General features: G+C 49.3%; 1 protein-coding gene across 1 annotated transcript in view; it reads right to left on the bottom strand.

The window, feature by feature from the left end:
- Window positions 1–16664, bottom strand: part of scrib (scribble planar cell polarity protein) — a 322951-nt gene that overhangs the window by 128048 nt on the left and 178239 nt on the right. The window contains exon 16 of the mRNA XM_078230184.1: window positions 11146–11538. Within this exon, the coding sequence (XP_078086310.1) occupies window positions 11146–11538 (393 nt within the window). The remainder of the gene's footprint in view (window positions 1–11145; window positions 11539–16664) is intronic.

Raw genomic sequence — 16664 nt, 5'->3', positions numbered from 1 at the left:
TTCTACCAATAAAAGCTAACACACCGTACGCCTTCTTAACAACCCTATCAACCTGGGTGCCAACTTTCAGGGATCTATGCACATGGACACCCAGATCCCTCTGTTCATCCACACTACCAAGTATCTTATCATTAGCCCAGTACTCTGTATTCCTGTTACTCCTTCCAAAGTGAATCACCTCACACTTTTCCGCATTAAACTCCATTTGCCACCTCTCAGCCAAGCTCTGCAGCTTATCTATGTCCCTCTGTAAGCTGCAACATCCTTCCGCACTGTCCACAACTCCACCGACTTTAGTGTCATCTGCAAATTTACTAACCCATCCTTCTATGCCCTCATCCAGGTCATTTATAAAAATGACAAACAGCAATGGCCCTAAAACAGATCCTTGCGGTACACCACTAGTAACTGAACTCCAGGATGAACATTTCCCATCAACCACCACCCTCTGTCTTCTTACAGCGAGCCAATTCCTGATCCAAACCGCTAAATCACCCTCAATCCCATGCCTCCGTATCTTCTGCAATAGCTTACCGTGGGGAACCTTTTCAAACGCTTTACTGAAATCCATATACACCACATCAACTGCTTTACCCTTATCCACCTCTTTGGTCACCTTCTCAAAGAACTCAATAAGGTTTGTGAGGCACGACCTACCCTTCACAAAACCGTGTTGACTATCCCTAATCCAATTATTCCTTTCGAGATGATTATAAATCCTAAGTCTAATAATCCTTTCCAAAACTTTGCCCACAACAGAAGTAAGGCTCATAATTCCAGGGTTGTCTCTACTCCCCTTCTTGAACAAGGGAACAACATTTGCTATCATCCAGTCTTCTGGATTTGCTATCATCCAGTCTTCTGGCATTCTGGGATGCGGTCAAGAAGGCGTACGGCGTACTAGCCTTCATTAATCGAGGGATTGAGTTTAGGAGTCGGGAGATAATGCTGCAGCTTTATAGGACCCTGGTTAGACCCCACTTGGAGTACTGCGCGCAGTTCTGGTCACCTCATTACAGGAAAGATGTTGAAGCCATTGAAAGGGTGCAGAGGAGATTTACAAGGATGTTGCCTGGATTGGGGGGCATGCCTTATGAGGATAGGTTGAGGGAGCTTGGTCTCTTCTCCCTGGAGAGACGAAGGATGAGAGGTGACCTGATAGAGGTTTACAAGATGTTGAGAGGTCTGGATAGGGTGGACTCTCAGAGGCTATTTCCAAGGGCTGAAATGGTTGCTACGAGAGGACACAGGTTTAAGGTGCTGGGGGGTAGGTACAGAGGAGATAAGAACATAAGAAATAGGAGCAGGAGTAGGCCATCTAGCCCCTCGAGCCTGCCCCGCCATTCAATAAGATCATGGCTGATCTGACGTGGATCAGTACCACTTACCCGCCTGATCCCCATAACCCTTAATTCCCTTACCGATCAGGAATCCGTCCATCCGCGCTTTAAACATATTCAGCGAGGTAGCCTCCACCACCTCAGTGGGCAGAGAATTCCAGAGATTCACCACCCTCTGGGAGAAGAAGTTCCTCCTCAACTCTGTCTTAAACCGACCCCCCTTTATTTTGAGGCTGTGTCCTCTAGTTTTAACTTCCTTACTAAGTGGAAAGAATCTCTCCGCCTCCACCCTATCCAGCCCCCGCATTATCTTATAAGTCTCCATAAGATCCCCCCTCATCCTTCTAAACTCCAACGAGTACAAACCCAATCTCCTCAGCCTCTCCTCATAATCCAAACCCCTCATCTCCGGTATCAACCTGGTGAACCTTCTCTGCACTCCCTCCAATGCCAATATATCCTTCCTCATATAAGGGGACCAATACTGCACACAGTATTCCAGCTGCGGCCTCACCAATGCCCTGTACAGGTGCATCAAGACATCCCTGCTTTTATATTCTATCCCCCTCGCAATATAGGCCAACATCCCATTTGCCTTCTTGATCACCTGTTGTACCTGCAGACTGGGCTTTTGCGTCTCATGCACAAGGACCCCAGGTCCCTTTGCACGGTAGCATGTTTTAATTTGTTTCCATTGAGATAGTAATCCCATTTGTTATTATTTCCTCCAAAGTGTATAACCTCGCATTTCTCAACGTTATACTCCATTTGCCATATCCTCGCCCACTCACTCAGCCTGTCCAAATCTCTCTGCAGATCTTCTCCGTCCTCCACACGATTCACTTTTCCACTTATCTTTGTGTCGTCTGCAAACTTCGTTACCCTACACTCCGTCCCCTCCTCCAGATCATCTATATAAATGGTAAACAGTTGCGGCCCGAGTACCGATCCCTGCGGCACGCCACTAGTTACCTTCCTCCAACCGGAAAAACACCCATTTATTCCGACTCTTTGCTTCCTGTCGGATAGCCAGTCCCCAATCCACTTTAACACACTACCCCCAACTCCGTGTGCCCTAATCTTCTTCAGCAGCCTTTTATGGGGCACCTTATCAAACGCCTTTTGGAAATCCAAAAACACCGCATCCACCGGTTCTCCTTCATCAACCGCCCTCGTCACATCTTCATAAAAATCCAACATGTTCGTCAAGCACGACTTTCTCCTCATGAATCCATGCTGCGTCTGATTGATCGAACCATTTCTATCCAGATGCCCTGCTATCTCCTCTTTAATAATGGATTCCAGCATTTTCCCTACTACAGACGTTAAGCTGACCGGCCTATAGTTACCCGCCTTTTGTCTCCTTCCTTTTTTAAACAGCGGCGTAACATTAGCCGTTTTCCAATCAACCGGCACTACCCCAGAATGCAACGAGTTTTGATAAATAATCACTAACGCATCCACTATTACCTCTGACATTTCTTTCAATACCCTGGGATGCATTCCATCCGGACCCGGGGACTTGTCCACCTTCAGTCCCATTAGTCTACCCAGCACTGCCTCTCTGGTAACATTAATCGTATTAAGTATTTCTCCTGCTGCCAACCCTCTATCGTTAATATTTGGCAAACTATTTGTGTCCTCCACCGTGAAGACCGACACAAAAAACTTATTTAAAGACTCAGCCATATCCTCATTTCCCACTATTAACTCCCCCCTCTCGTCCTCCAAGGGTCCAACATTCACTCTAGCCACTCTATTCCTTTTTATATATTTATAAAAACTTTTACTATCATTTTTTATATTAATTGCTAGCCTAGCTTCATAGTCTATCCTTCCTTTCTTTATCGCTTTCTTAGTCTCTCTTTGTTGTTTCTTAAATTTTTCCCAATCACTTGTTTCTCCACTATTTTTGGCCACTCTGTACGCAGCTGTTTTTATTTTAATACTCTCCTTTATTTCCTTCGTTATCCACGGCTGGTTCTCCCTTTTCTTACAATCCTTGTTTTTTGCTGGAATATACTTTTGCTGAGAACTGAAAAGGATCTCCTTAAAAATCCTCCACTGTTCCTCAGCTATCCTACCTGCCAGCCTGCTCTCCCAGTCTACCTTAGCCAATTCATCCCTCATCCTATCATATTTCCCTCTGTTCAAACAGAGGACACTGGTTTGGGACCAAACTTTCTCCTCTTCCATCTGAATCAGAAATTCGACCATATTGTGGTCACTAGACCCAAGAGGGTCCTTCACAATAAGATCCTTAATTCTACCTACCTCGTTACACAATACCAGATCCAAAATAGCTCGTTCCCTCGTCGGTTCCGTAACATGCTGTTCAAGGAAACTATCCCGACAGCATTCTAAGAACTCTTCCTCCATTCCACCCTTACCGACTTGAGTCTGCCAGTCAATGTGCATGTTGAAGTCCCCCATGATTATTGCCGTTCCGTTTTTACACGCATCCCTTATCTGCTTGTTTACAGCCCTCCCTACCTTAACATTATTATTTGGGGGCCTATATACCACACCTACTAGTGTCTTTCTCCCTCTACTATTCCTCATCTCTACCCATAATGATTCCACGTTTTGTTCCTCAGAGCCTATGTCATCCCTCAGTACTACCCTGATATTATCTCTTATTAATAGCGCGACCCCACCACCTTTTCCTTCCTGTCTATTCTTCCTAAACGCCTGATACCCCTGGATATTCATCTCCCAGTCCTGGTCACCTTTCAGCCATGTTTCTGTAATGGCCACCAGATCGTACCCACTTGTGCTGATTTGCACCATCAACTCATTCACCTTGTTCCGAATGCTTCGTGCATTCAGGCAAAGTGTCCTTATTCCAGCTTTTATCTGAACCCGCTTTGATGAGTCGCGAACACCGTCTCCCTCTACTCCCTTATCTAAATTACCGCCTTCATTCACTTGCACCCTCTCCTCTACCATTAATTTTGTAATTCCCCTTACCCCTGCATCCTCCCCCCCATCAATTAGTTCCTTGATCCTAGTCAACTCTTCTAGCTCCCCTCCCCCCAACCTATCTAGTTTAAATTCTCCCCAGTAGCCTTAGCCAACCTACCGGCCAGGATATTGGTCCCCGTGTGATTCAAGTTCCACCCGTTTCTTGTATACAGATCACCCCTGCCCCTAAAGAGGTCCCAATGGTCCAGGAACCTGAATCCCTGCCCCCTGCACCAGTCCCTCAGCCACACATTCATCCTCCACCTCACTCCATTCCTGCCCTCACCTTCCTGTGGCACAGGCAGTAATCCTGAGATTACTACCTTTGCTTTCCTCTTTCTCAGCTGTCTCCCTAATTCCCTGTACTCCCTTTTCATGACCCCTTCTCCCTTCCTACCCACATCAGCGGTACCAATATGTACCGCTACCTCAGGCTCCTCTCCCTCCCACCTCAGGATTTCCGGGACGCGACTAGCGACATCCTGGATCCCGGCCCCAGGGAGGCAGACCACCATGCGAGAATCCCGCCTACCTCCGCAGAAACGCCTGTCTGTCCCCTTCACCATCAAGTCCCCGATTAATACCGCCTTCCTCCTCTTTTCCTTAGCCCTCTGAGTTACAGGGCTGGACTCCACTGCGGAGACACGGCCACTGCTGCTTCCCCCAGGCGGGCTGTCCCCCCCAGCAGTACTCAAGCAGGAGTACTTGTTGTGCAGGGGCAAATCCACCGGGGTGCTCTCAACCACCCTAGCCTTACCCTTCCTGGCCGTCACCCACTTGGCCTCTTCCCGTGGCCCTGGTGTGACCACCTGATGATAGCTCTTGTCTATCACCTCCTCATTCTCCCTCATCAGCCTAAGATCCTCGAGTTGTAGTTCCAGCTCCCTAACACGGTCTCTCAGGAACCGCAGCTCGACACACCCCTCACAGATGTGGATGTCCGGGAGGCCAGATGCCTCCAGGACCTCCCACATCCTACACTGGGAACAACACATTGGTTTCACACTCATACTGGACACTGTCAGGGGTAAGTTTTTCACTCAGAGGGTGGTGGGTGAGTGGAATCGGCTGACGTCGGTGGTGGTGGAGGCAAACTCGTTGGGGTCTTTTAAGAGACTTCTGGATGAGTACATGGGATTTAATGGGATTGAGGGCTATAGATAGGCCTAGAGGTAGGGATATGATCGGCGCAACTTGTGGGCCGAAGGGCCTGTTTGTGCTGTGGCTTTCTATGTTCTATTCCTGTAGACAATGACGACATAAAGATCAAAGCCAAAGGCTCTGCAATCTCCTCCCTAGCCTCCCAGAGAATCCTAGGATAAATCCCATCCGGCCAGGGGACTTATCTATTTTCACACTTTCCAGAATCGCTGACGCCGCCTCCTTATGAACCTCAATCCCGTCTAGTCTAATAGTCTGTATCTCAGTATTCTCCTCGACACCATTGTCTTTTTCCCAATACTGACGAAAAATATTCATTTAGTGCCTCTCCTATCTCTTCGGACTCCACGCACAACTTCCCACTACTGTCCTTGACTGGCCCTAATCTTACCCTAGTCATTCTTTTATTCCTGACATACCTATGGAAAGCTTTAGGGTTTTCCTTGATCCTACCTGCCAAAGACTTCTCATGTCCCCTCCTCGATCTGCTGAGCTCTCTCTTTAGGTCCTTCCTGGCTAACTTGTAACTCTCAAGCACCCTAACTGAGCCTTCACGTCTCATCTTTACATAAGTCTCCTTCTTCCTCTTCACAAGAGATTCAACTTCTTTAGTAAACCACAATTCCCTCACTCGACCACTTCCTCCCTGCCTGACAGGTACATACTTATCAAGGACACGCAGTAGCTGTTCCGTGAACAAGCTCCACATTTCAATTGTGCCCATCCCCTGCAGTTTCCTTCCACATCCTATGCATCCTAAATCTCGCCCAATCGCATCATAATTTCCTTTCCCCCAGCTATAACTCTTGCCCTGCGGTATATACCTATCCCTTTCCATCGCTAAAGTAAACGTAACCGAATTGTGGTCACTATTACCAAAGTGTTCACCTTCCTCCAAATCTAACACCTGGCCTGGTTCATTACCCAGTACCAAATCCAATGTGGCCTCGCCTCTTGTTGGTCTATCTACATACTGTGTCAGGAAACCCTCCTGCACACATCGGACAAAAACTGACCCATCTAAAGTACTCGAACTATAGCCTTTCCAGTCAATATTTGTAAAGTTAAAGTCCCCCATAGCAACTACCGTGTTACTTTCGCTCCTATCCAGAATCATCTTTGCAATCCTTTCCTCCACATCTCTGGAACTTTTCGGAGGCCTATAGAAAACTCCCAACAGGGTGACCTCTCCTTTCCTGTTTCTAACCTCAGCCCAAACTACCTCAGTAGACGAGTCCTCATCAAATGTCCTTTCTGCCACCGTAATACTGTCCTTGACTAACAATGCCACACCTCCCCCTCTTTTTTCCACCTTCCCTGACCTTACTGAAACATCTAAACCCCGGAACCTGCAACAACCATTCCTGTCCCTGCTCTATCCATGTCTCCGAAATGGCCACAACATCAAAGTCCCAGGTACCAACCCATGCTGCAAGCTCACCCACCTTATTCCGGATGCTCCTGGCATTGAAGTAGACACACTTCAAACCACCTTCCTGCCTGCCGGTACACTCCTGCGACCTTGAAACCTTATTCATTACCTCACTACTCTCAACCTGCTGTACACTGGAGCTATAAAGAACAAAGAACAAAGAACAGTACAGCACAGGAAACAGGCCCTTCGGCCCTCCAAGCCAGTGCCGCTCCTTGGTCCAACGAGACCAATCATTTGTATCCCTCCATTCCCAGGCTGCTCATGTGACTATCCAGGTAAGTCTTAAACGATGTCAGCGTGCCTGCCTCCACCACCTTACTTGGCAGCGCATTCCAGGCCCCCACCACCCTCTGTGTAAAAAACGTCCCTCTGATGTCTGAGTTATACTTCGCCCCTCTCAGCTTGAGCCCGTGACCCCTCGTGATCGTCACCTCCGACCTGGGTTCCCATTCAGGTTCCCATCCCCTCCCGAAGTGCATTAGCAAATTTCTCCCCCCCCCCAGGATATTGGTACCCCTCTGGTTCAGGTGTAGACCATCCCCTTTGTAGAAGTCCCACTTACCCCAGAATGAACCCCAATTATCCAGGTACCTGAATCCCTCCCTCCTGCACCATCTCTGTAGCCACGTGTTCAACAAACCAGAGATAACAACTCTGTTTGTTCTAGCCCTAAGCTTCCACCCTAACTCCCTGAATTTCTGCCTTACATCCCCATCCCTTTTCCTACCTATGTCTTGGGTGCCGATGTGAACCACGACTTGGGGCTGGTCCCCCTCCCCCTTAAGGATCCAGAAAACACGATCCGAGACACCATGGACCCCGGCAGCTGGGAGGCACCACACCGACCGCGAGTCGTTTCCCTTCCGGGATCTGGAATATTCTGCCGTTTACCACCAGCTGTGTTCTTAACACCTTAAGCTCTGGAACTTTCCCTCTACACCTCTCCTCTTCCTTGGCAGCTTGTAACCTCCCCACTGCGCAAGCTGTTGGTTATCTGCCCTAACCTCACTTTATGTTGCTCAGTGTCATATTTTGATGCTCTATATTTGAAATGTCCTTTATACCAAGCACCCACTGTCATACACACAAACACAATCTTACCTGGAATTGTATGCAGAGTGCAACAAACAGACCATTCCATCCAACTGTTCTGTGCCAGTGTTAATTCCCACATGAACAATGATTCTTTCCTATCCTGCTCTCCATATCGCTCTGTTCCTTCTCCCTTGTGTATACAACAAGCCTCCCGTAAACACATCAATATTCTGCTTCATCCGGCCTGTGATAGGGAGTTTGACACTCTGTGTGAAGAAATGCCTCCTCAATGTTTGCCTTGACTTGTCAGAGACTATCGAATACTGATACCTCTTGTTGTGGATTCACCCACGTGAAAATCATCTCTCCTCGCATCCTATCAACCCTCACATCCTGAATATTGCTGAAGAAATACATTTTGTCAAAGCTTTTCGACTTGCACTCATCAGGATAATCACAAAAATATCAATATCAGGTGAAATTTTATGCAGTAGACAGTTCTGATTCGTTGTCAAATGGACTCTGATTGGTAGAGGTGTTGCCATGGAGAATGCACCAGTTAATGGTGACAGACATTTAACTGCCAAACGTTGTATGAAAATTTATACCAGGCTGCTTGACTCTGATTGGCAAGAGATTGTCCTGAGGAATGCATCAGTGGTTGGCTGTCAGTTATTTTGTTTAGCTGAAACAGGTGCAATGTGTGTACAGGTTCTTTCTGTCTGCAAGGAACAGGGTCCTGTGTATTAATATATGTGGCTTCCAGTGCACGCAAACGTGACGCACTGCGAACCCGAATAACAATTGTATATTGGTTGTCAGTGTAATTGCGAGCACACTGGGGATTATTTAGCAAATGTTGTTCAGTCTAATCACAGCTAATGTCAGACATTGTGTTTTGAGTTTTTCAAGCAAAGACCTGTGTCGTTTTAAACAGCGGCTGGGACATGCTGCTGATGCCAGTCTTTGGGGCAGACAGCCCAGCATCACACTGAGACTGTCATTCATTTCCCACATTATTCAGTGTGTGATGGGCTGTACATGGTTTTGCTGTGATGGCAGTATTGAGTTAGTGGTGAATATCATTCGTGCTGCTGCTGTCCAGTAGCCGCGTGAAACAACTGGCTCCAGCTGTTCCTCAAAACCTGCTGCTGAAATAGGCACAGAGACAGGGTAACAGCTGCCCTGCTCACAGCATTTGAGGCTGCGTATTGTACAAACCCACCAATGAAAATAAGGCCAGCATCTTTGGCCCTGTGAAGTACCCAGGCCACCTCAGACTACCCTGCAAGGGTAAGCTCTCTTTTAGGGAAGAATGTTTGGCTGTGACCAGTGGGGAAGAGGAGGAGGGGGGTCTGGTGGTGATGGGGAGGGGGGGGGAGTGGGGGGTAAGGTGTGACGGGGGAAGGAGGGGTCTGATGGTGACGGGGGAGGGGAGGGAGATCTGGTGGTGATGGGGGAGAGGAGGGGGGTCTGGTGGTGACGGGGGGGTGGGGGGGGGGTCTGGTGGTGATGGGGGAGAGGAGGGGGGTCTGGTGGTGATGGGGGAGAGGAGGGGGGTCTGGTGGTGACGGGGGGGTGGGGGGGGGAAAGGAGGGTCTGGTGATGATGGGGCAGGGGAGGGGGGTCTGGTGGTGCCGGTGATGGGGGGAGGGGAGGGGGGTCTGGTGGTGATGGGGGAGGGGAGGAAGGTCTGTTGGTGATGGGGATGGGGAGGAGGGTCTGGTGGTGACGGGGGGAGGGGAGGGGAGGGGGTCTGGTGGTGACGGGGGGAGGGGAGGGGGTCTGGTGGTGACGGGGGGAGGGGAGGAGGTCCGGTGGTGACGGGGGAAGGGGAGGAGGTCCGGTGGTGACGGGGGGAGGGGAGGGGGGTCTGGTGGTGACGGGGGGAGGGGAGGGGGGTCTGGTGGTGACGGGGGGAGGGGAAGAGGTCCGGTGGTGACGGGGGGAGGGGAGGAGGTCCGGTGGTGACGGGGGGAGGGGAGGGGGGTCTGGTGGTGATGAGGGGGGGTGTTTTCTCTCAGACTGGGTGTTGGGGTTGGGGGTATGGGGGAAGAGGGATTTAAAATGTCACCTCTGTCAAGCTGCACTAATCGCAATGGTACACTGAGGGTACTGCCTACCCCTGCCCCTGCAGAGAAACAGGGCCCACTCGCACCCAAACAGATAAACCCATAGGTAGAGCCACACACCCACATGGACACGCACACACACACACATACCCACACACACCCACACATACACGCACACACCCACACATACACGCACACACCCACATGGACACGCACGCCCGCACACATACCCACACACACCCACACATACACGCACACACCCACACATACACGCACACACCCACACATACACGCACACACCCACACATACACGCACACACCCACACATACACACCCACACATACACGCACACACCCACACATACACGCACACATATCCGCACACACCCACACATCCGCACACAACCACACATACACGCACACACCCACACATACCCGCACACATCCGCACACACCCACACATATCCGCACACACCCACACATACCCGCACACACCCACACATATCCGCACACACCCACACATATCCGCACACACCCACACATATCCGCACACACCCACACATATCCGCACACACCCACACATATCCGCACACACCCACACATATCCGCACACACCCACACATACACGCACACCCGCACACACCCACACATATCCGCACACACCCACACATACACGCACGCACCCACACATACCCGCACACACCCACACACACGCACAGACATACGCATGCCCGCACACACCACACATACATGCATGCCTGCACACACCCACACCCACACATACACGCATGCCCACACACACGCACGCGTGCACACACCCACACATACCCGCACACATGCACGTGCGCACACACCTACACGGACACACGCACCCACACACAAATGCACGAGGGCACATGCACACACATGTAAGCGCGCACTCACATGTACACACACTCTCACACACCCGCGCATACATGAATGAGGAGTGCATAGGCAGATGGACAGACCAAAGCCCCCCCTCTCCCTCCTCCATCCCATTGCATCAAGTTAGTGAAACGTGTCAGCCGGAAACCCAAAGCATGCACAGCACCATCTTGCCAAGGACACAGGCGAGTAGGCACATGTTCACACCATGCTACGTGCCAGTGGGTGCTTGCCTGGACACTGCGGCTCGTGTAGCCCCGTGCGCCATTCACAGGCGCTCTTTCTGCCGGGGAATCCCTGGACTTCCCCCGGCACTTCCTGTTTGCCACCACAAAGGGGTTCTGGTGGAAGGGAATGGGCTGCAGCTCAATCAGAGTCTCCTGCTCCTGCGCCCGCTGGCTGGGTTCTGGGAGCAGCACGTGCCCAGCGCTCTCTTCCATCGCATGGTGCCCGTGGTTGGGTTCTGCAACTTGCTGCTTATTAACACAAGGCCCAGGGTTGTTGGTGGCCTCCCTCGAAGGCATAGCCCCTGATCTCCCACAGGGGACTGCCTCCTGTTCCGAATCCTGCTCAATCTGCGCAAGGTATCTGCTCTGAGCCTCCATCGCAGCTGATCCAGCAAACCCCTTAATGAGGGCAAATGGCAGAGAGACAGACGAGACAGAAAGAAAGAAAGAGGGGATTCAGAGGACTGGAGGTGAGAGAGAGAAATCGGTCTTAATCAGAAATCAATCACCATGAGTTCAAACAATATCCTCAGCACCCAGACAGTCAAAGGTACAGCCTCAAATCGTGCTGGCTGGAGGAGGCTGCAAATGATCCAGGTTTCACCCCCATCCCAGACAAAATCAGCATCCTTCAACTGGTTTTAAACTCGAGACTCCGGTACAGTCTCTGCTGGGACAGTGAGCGCGCTCAGTACAGTCTCTGCTGGGACAGTGAGCGCGCTCAGTACAGTCTCTGCTGGGACAGTGAGCGCGCTCAGTACAGTCTCTGCTGGGACAGTGAGCGCGCTCAGTACAGTCTCTGCTGGGACAGTGAGCGCGCTCAGTACAGTCTCTGCTGGGACAGTGAGCGCGCTCAGTACAGTCTCTGCTGGGACAGTGAGCGCGCTCAGTAGTCTCTGCTGGGACAGTGAGCACACTCAGTGCAGTCTCTGCTGGGGCAGTGAGCGCGCTCAGTGCAGTCTCTGCTGGGACAGTGAGCGCACTCAGTGCAGTCTCTGCTGGGACAGTGAGCGCGCTCAGTGCAGTCTCTGCTGGGACAGTGAGCGCGCTCAGTGCAGTCTCTGCTGGGATTGTGTGGGAACTGTACCAATAACTGGAATTCACAGTGAGATGGACAGCAGGACAGATCACCATGCTGCTTGTGTTGCAGCACAGAGAATAGCCAATGTTACATTTAAGCAGCAGTGGAGGCAGGCTCAGCTTTCTGATGGTAGGCAGCTTGAAGCCAGCACATCAGAGTCATAGAGGTTTACAGCAATGGAAACAGGCCCTTCGGCCCAACTTTTTCATGCCGCCCTTTTTTTAAAAACCCCTAAACCAATCCCAATTGCCCGCATTTGGCCCATATCCCTCTATACCCATCGTAACCATGTAACTATCTAAATGCTTTTTAAAAGATAAAATTGTACCCGCCTCTACTACTGCCTCTGGCAGCTTGTTCCAGACACTCACCACCCTCTGTGTGAAGAAATTGCCCCTCTGGACACTTTTGTATCTCTCCCCTCTCACCTTAAACCTATGCCCTCTAGTTTTAGACTCCCCTACCTTTGGGAAAAGATATTGACTATCTACCTTGTCTATGCCCCTCATTATTTTATAGACCTTTATAAGGTCACCCCTCAGCCTCCTACGCTCCAGAGAAAAAAGTCCCAGTCTATTCAGCCTCTCCTTGTAACTCAATCCATCAAGTCCCGGTAGCATCCTAGTAAATCTTTTCTGCACTCTTTCTAGTTGAATAATATCCTTTCTATAATAGGGTGACCAGAATTGCACACAGTATTCCAAGTGTGGCCTTACCAATGTCTTGTACAACTTCAACAAGACGTCCCAACTCCTGTATTCAATGTTCTGACCGATGAAACCAAGCATGCCGAATGCCTTCTTCACCACTCTGTCCACCTGTAACTCCACTTTCAAGGAGCTATGAACATGTACCCCTAGATCTCTTTGTTCTGTAACTCTCCCCAATGCCCTACCATTAACTGAGTAAGTCCGGCCCTGGTTCAATCTACCAAAATTCATCACCTCGCATTTGTCTAAATTAAACTCCATCTGCCATTCATCAGCCCACTGGCCCAATTGATCAAGATCCCATTGCAATTGGAGATAACCTTCCTCACCGTCCACAATGCCACCAATCTTGGTGTCATCTACAAACTTACTAACCATGCCCCCTATATTCTCATCCAAATCATTCATATAAATGACAAATAACAGTGGACCCAGCACTGATCCCTGAGGCACACCGCTGGTCATAGGTCTCCTGTTTGAAAAACAACTCTCTACAACCATCCTCTGGCTTCTGTCAAGAAGCCAATTTTGTATCCATTTAGATACCTCACCCTGGATCCCGTGAGATTTAACTTTATGCAACAACTTACCATGCGGTACCTTGTCAAAGGCCTTGCTGAAGTCCATGTAGACAACATCAACTGCACTGCCCTCATCTACCTTCTTGGTTGCCCCTTCAAAAAACTCAATTAAATTTGTGAGATATGATTTTCCACTCACAAAGCCATGCTGACTGTCCCTAATCAGTCCTTGCATCTCTAAATGCCTGTAGATCCTGTCTCTCAAAATACCTTCCAACAATTTACCCACCACAGATGTGAGGCTCACTGGCCTGTAGTTCCCAGGCTTTTCCCTGCAGCCCTTTTTAAACAAAGGCACAACATTTGCCACTCTCCAATCTTCAGGCACCTCACCCGTGACTATCGATGATTCAAATATCTCGGCGAGGGGACCTGCACTTTCCTCCCTAGCCTCACACAATGTCCTGGGATATACCTCATCAGGTCCCGCAGATTTATCTACCTTGATGCGCTTTAAGACTTCCAGCACCTCCTTCTCTGTAATATGTACACTCCTCAAGACATCAGTATTTAATTCCCCAAGTTCCCTAACATCCATGCTTTTCTCAACAGTGAATACGGATGAGAACTTTCACTTAGGATCTCACCCATCACTTGTGGATCCGCACAGAGATGACCTTGTTGATCCTTAAGAGGCCCTACTCTCTCCCTTGTTACTCTTTTGCCCTTTATGTATTTGTAGAAGCTCTTTGGATTCATAGAAACATAGAAAAACTACAGCACAAACAGGCCCTTCGGCCCACAAGTTGTGCCAAACACATCCCTACCTTCTAGACCTACCTATAACCCTCCATCCTATTAAGCTCCATGTACTCATCCAGGAGTCTCTTAAAAGACCCTATTGAGTTCGCCTCCACCACCACTGACGGCAGCCGATTCCACTCGCCCACCACCCTCTGAGTGAAGAACTTACCCCGAACATTTCCCCTGTACCTACCCCCCAGCACCTTAAACCTGTGTCCTCTTGTAGCAGACATTTCCACCCTGGGAAAAAGCCTCTGAGAGTCCACCCGATCTATGCCTCTCAACATCTTATACACCTCTATTAGGTCTCCTCTCATCCTTCGTCTCTCCAAGGAGAAAAGACCGAGCTCCCTCAGCCTATCCTCATAAGGCATGCCACTCAATCCAGGCAACATCCTTGTAAATCTCCTCTGCACCCTTTCAATCTTTTCCACATCCTTCCTGTAATGAGGCGACCAGAACTGAGCACAGTACTCCAAGTGGGGTCTGACGAGGGTCTTATATAGCTGCATCATTATCCCCGGACTCCTAAACTCAATCTCTCGATTGACAAAGGCCAGCACACCATACGCCTTCTTAACCACCTCCTCCACATGCGGGGCCTATTTTAGAGTCCTATGGACCCGGACCCCAAGGTCCTTCTGATCCTCCACAGTACTAAGAGTCTTTCCCTTTATATTGTACTCCTTCATCCCATTTGACCTACCAAAATGGACCACGACTCATTTATCTGGGTTGAAGTCCATCTGCCACTTGTCCGCCCAGTTTTGCATCCTATCCATGTCCCTCTGTAACTTCTGACATCCCTCCAGACTATCCACAACCCCACCAACCTTCGTGTCGTCGGCAAACTTACCAACCCATCCCTCCACTTCCTCATCCAGGTCATTTATGAAAATGACAAACAGTAAGGGTCCCAGAACAGATCTCTGGGGCACACCACTGGTGCCTTATGAGTATTGTGGGGAAGGCAGATGAGCTGAAGGCTTGGATAGACACATGGAAATATGACATTATAGCCATTAGTGAAACTTGGCTACAGGAGGGGCAGGACTGGCAGCTCAATGTTCCAGGGTTCCAATGTTTCAGACGGGATAGAGGCAGAGGGATAAAAGGTGGGGGGATGGCATTGTTGGTCAGGGAAAATGTTACAGCGGTACTCAGGCAGGATAGATTAGGGACCTTGTCTACAGAGGCCCTATGGGTGGAGCTGAGAAACAGGAAAGGTATGACCACATTAATGGGGTTGTATTATAGACCACACAATAGTCAGCGAGAATTGGAGGAGCAAATCAGCAGAGAGATAGCTGACAACTGCAAGAAACACAAAGTTGTGATAGTAGGGGATTTTAATTTTCCACATAGAGATTGGGACTCGCATACTGTTAAAGGTTTAGACGGGGTCGAGTTTGTAAAATGTGTTCAGGAGAATTTTCTACATCAGGATATAGAGGTGCCAACTAGAGAGGATGCGATATTGGATCTCCTATTGGGAAATGAGTTAGGGCAGGTGATGGATGTGAGTGTGAGGGAACACTTTGGATCCAGTGATCATAATGCCACTAGTTTCAACCTGGTCATGGATAAGGATAGATCTGGTCCTCGGGTTGAAGTTCTGAACTGGAAAAAGGCCAAATTTTATGAAATGAGAAGGGATCTGGGAAGTGTGGATTGGCACAGGCTGTTCTCCGGTAAGGATGTAAATGGAAAGTGGGAGGTCTTCAAAGGAGAAATTTTGAGAGTGCAGAGTTTGTATGTTCCTGTCAGGATTAAAGGCAAAGTGAATAGGAATAAGGAACCTTGGTTCTCGAGGGAGATTGTAACACTGATTAAGAGGAAGAGAGAGTTGTATGAAATGTACAGGCAGCAAGGAACAGATCAGATGCTCGAGGAGTATAAAAAGTGCAAGAAGCTACTTAAGAGGGAAATCAGGAAGGCTAAAAGAAGACATGAGGTTGCTTTGACAGACAGAGTGAAGGAAAATCCAAAGAGCTTCTATAGGTATGTTAGGAGCAAAAGGATAGTGAGGGATAAAATTGGTCCTCTTGAAGACCAGAGTGATAGACTGTGTATGGAACCAAAAGAGATGGGGGAGATACTAAATGGTTTATTTGCATCCGTATTTACTGAGGAAACAGGCATGGAGTCTACGGAAATAGGGCAAACAGGTAGGGAGGCCATGGAACCTTTACAGATTAAAGGGGAGGAGGTGTTTGCTGTCTTGAGGCAAATCAGAGTGGATAAATCCCCAGGACTGGACAGGGTATTCCCACGGACCTTGAGGGAAGCTAGTGTTGAACTTGCAGGGGCCCTGGCAGACATATTTAAAATGTCAGTATTCACAGGGGAAGTGCCGGATGATTGGAGGGTGGCTCATGTTGTTCCGTTGTATAAAAAAGGTTCCAAAAG

This window comes from Mustelus asterias, chromosome 2 (assembly GCF_964213995.1).
Source record: "Mustelus asterias chromosome 2, sMusAst1.hap1.1, whole genome shotgun sequence".
Taxonomy (NCBI): Eukaryota; Metazoa; Chordata; class Chondrichthyes; order Carcharhiniformes; family Triakidae; genus Mustelus; species Mustelus asterias.
This window is presented reverse-complemented; position numbering and strand designations above follow the sequence as displayed.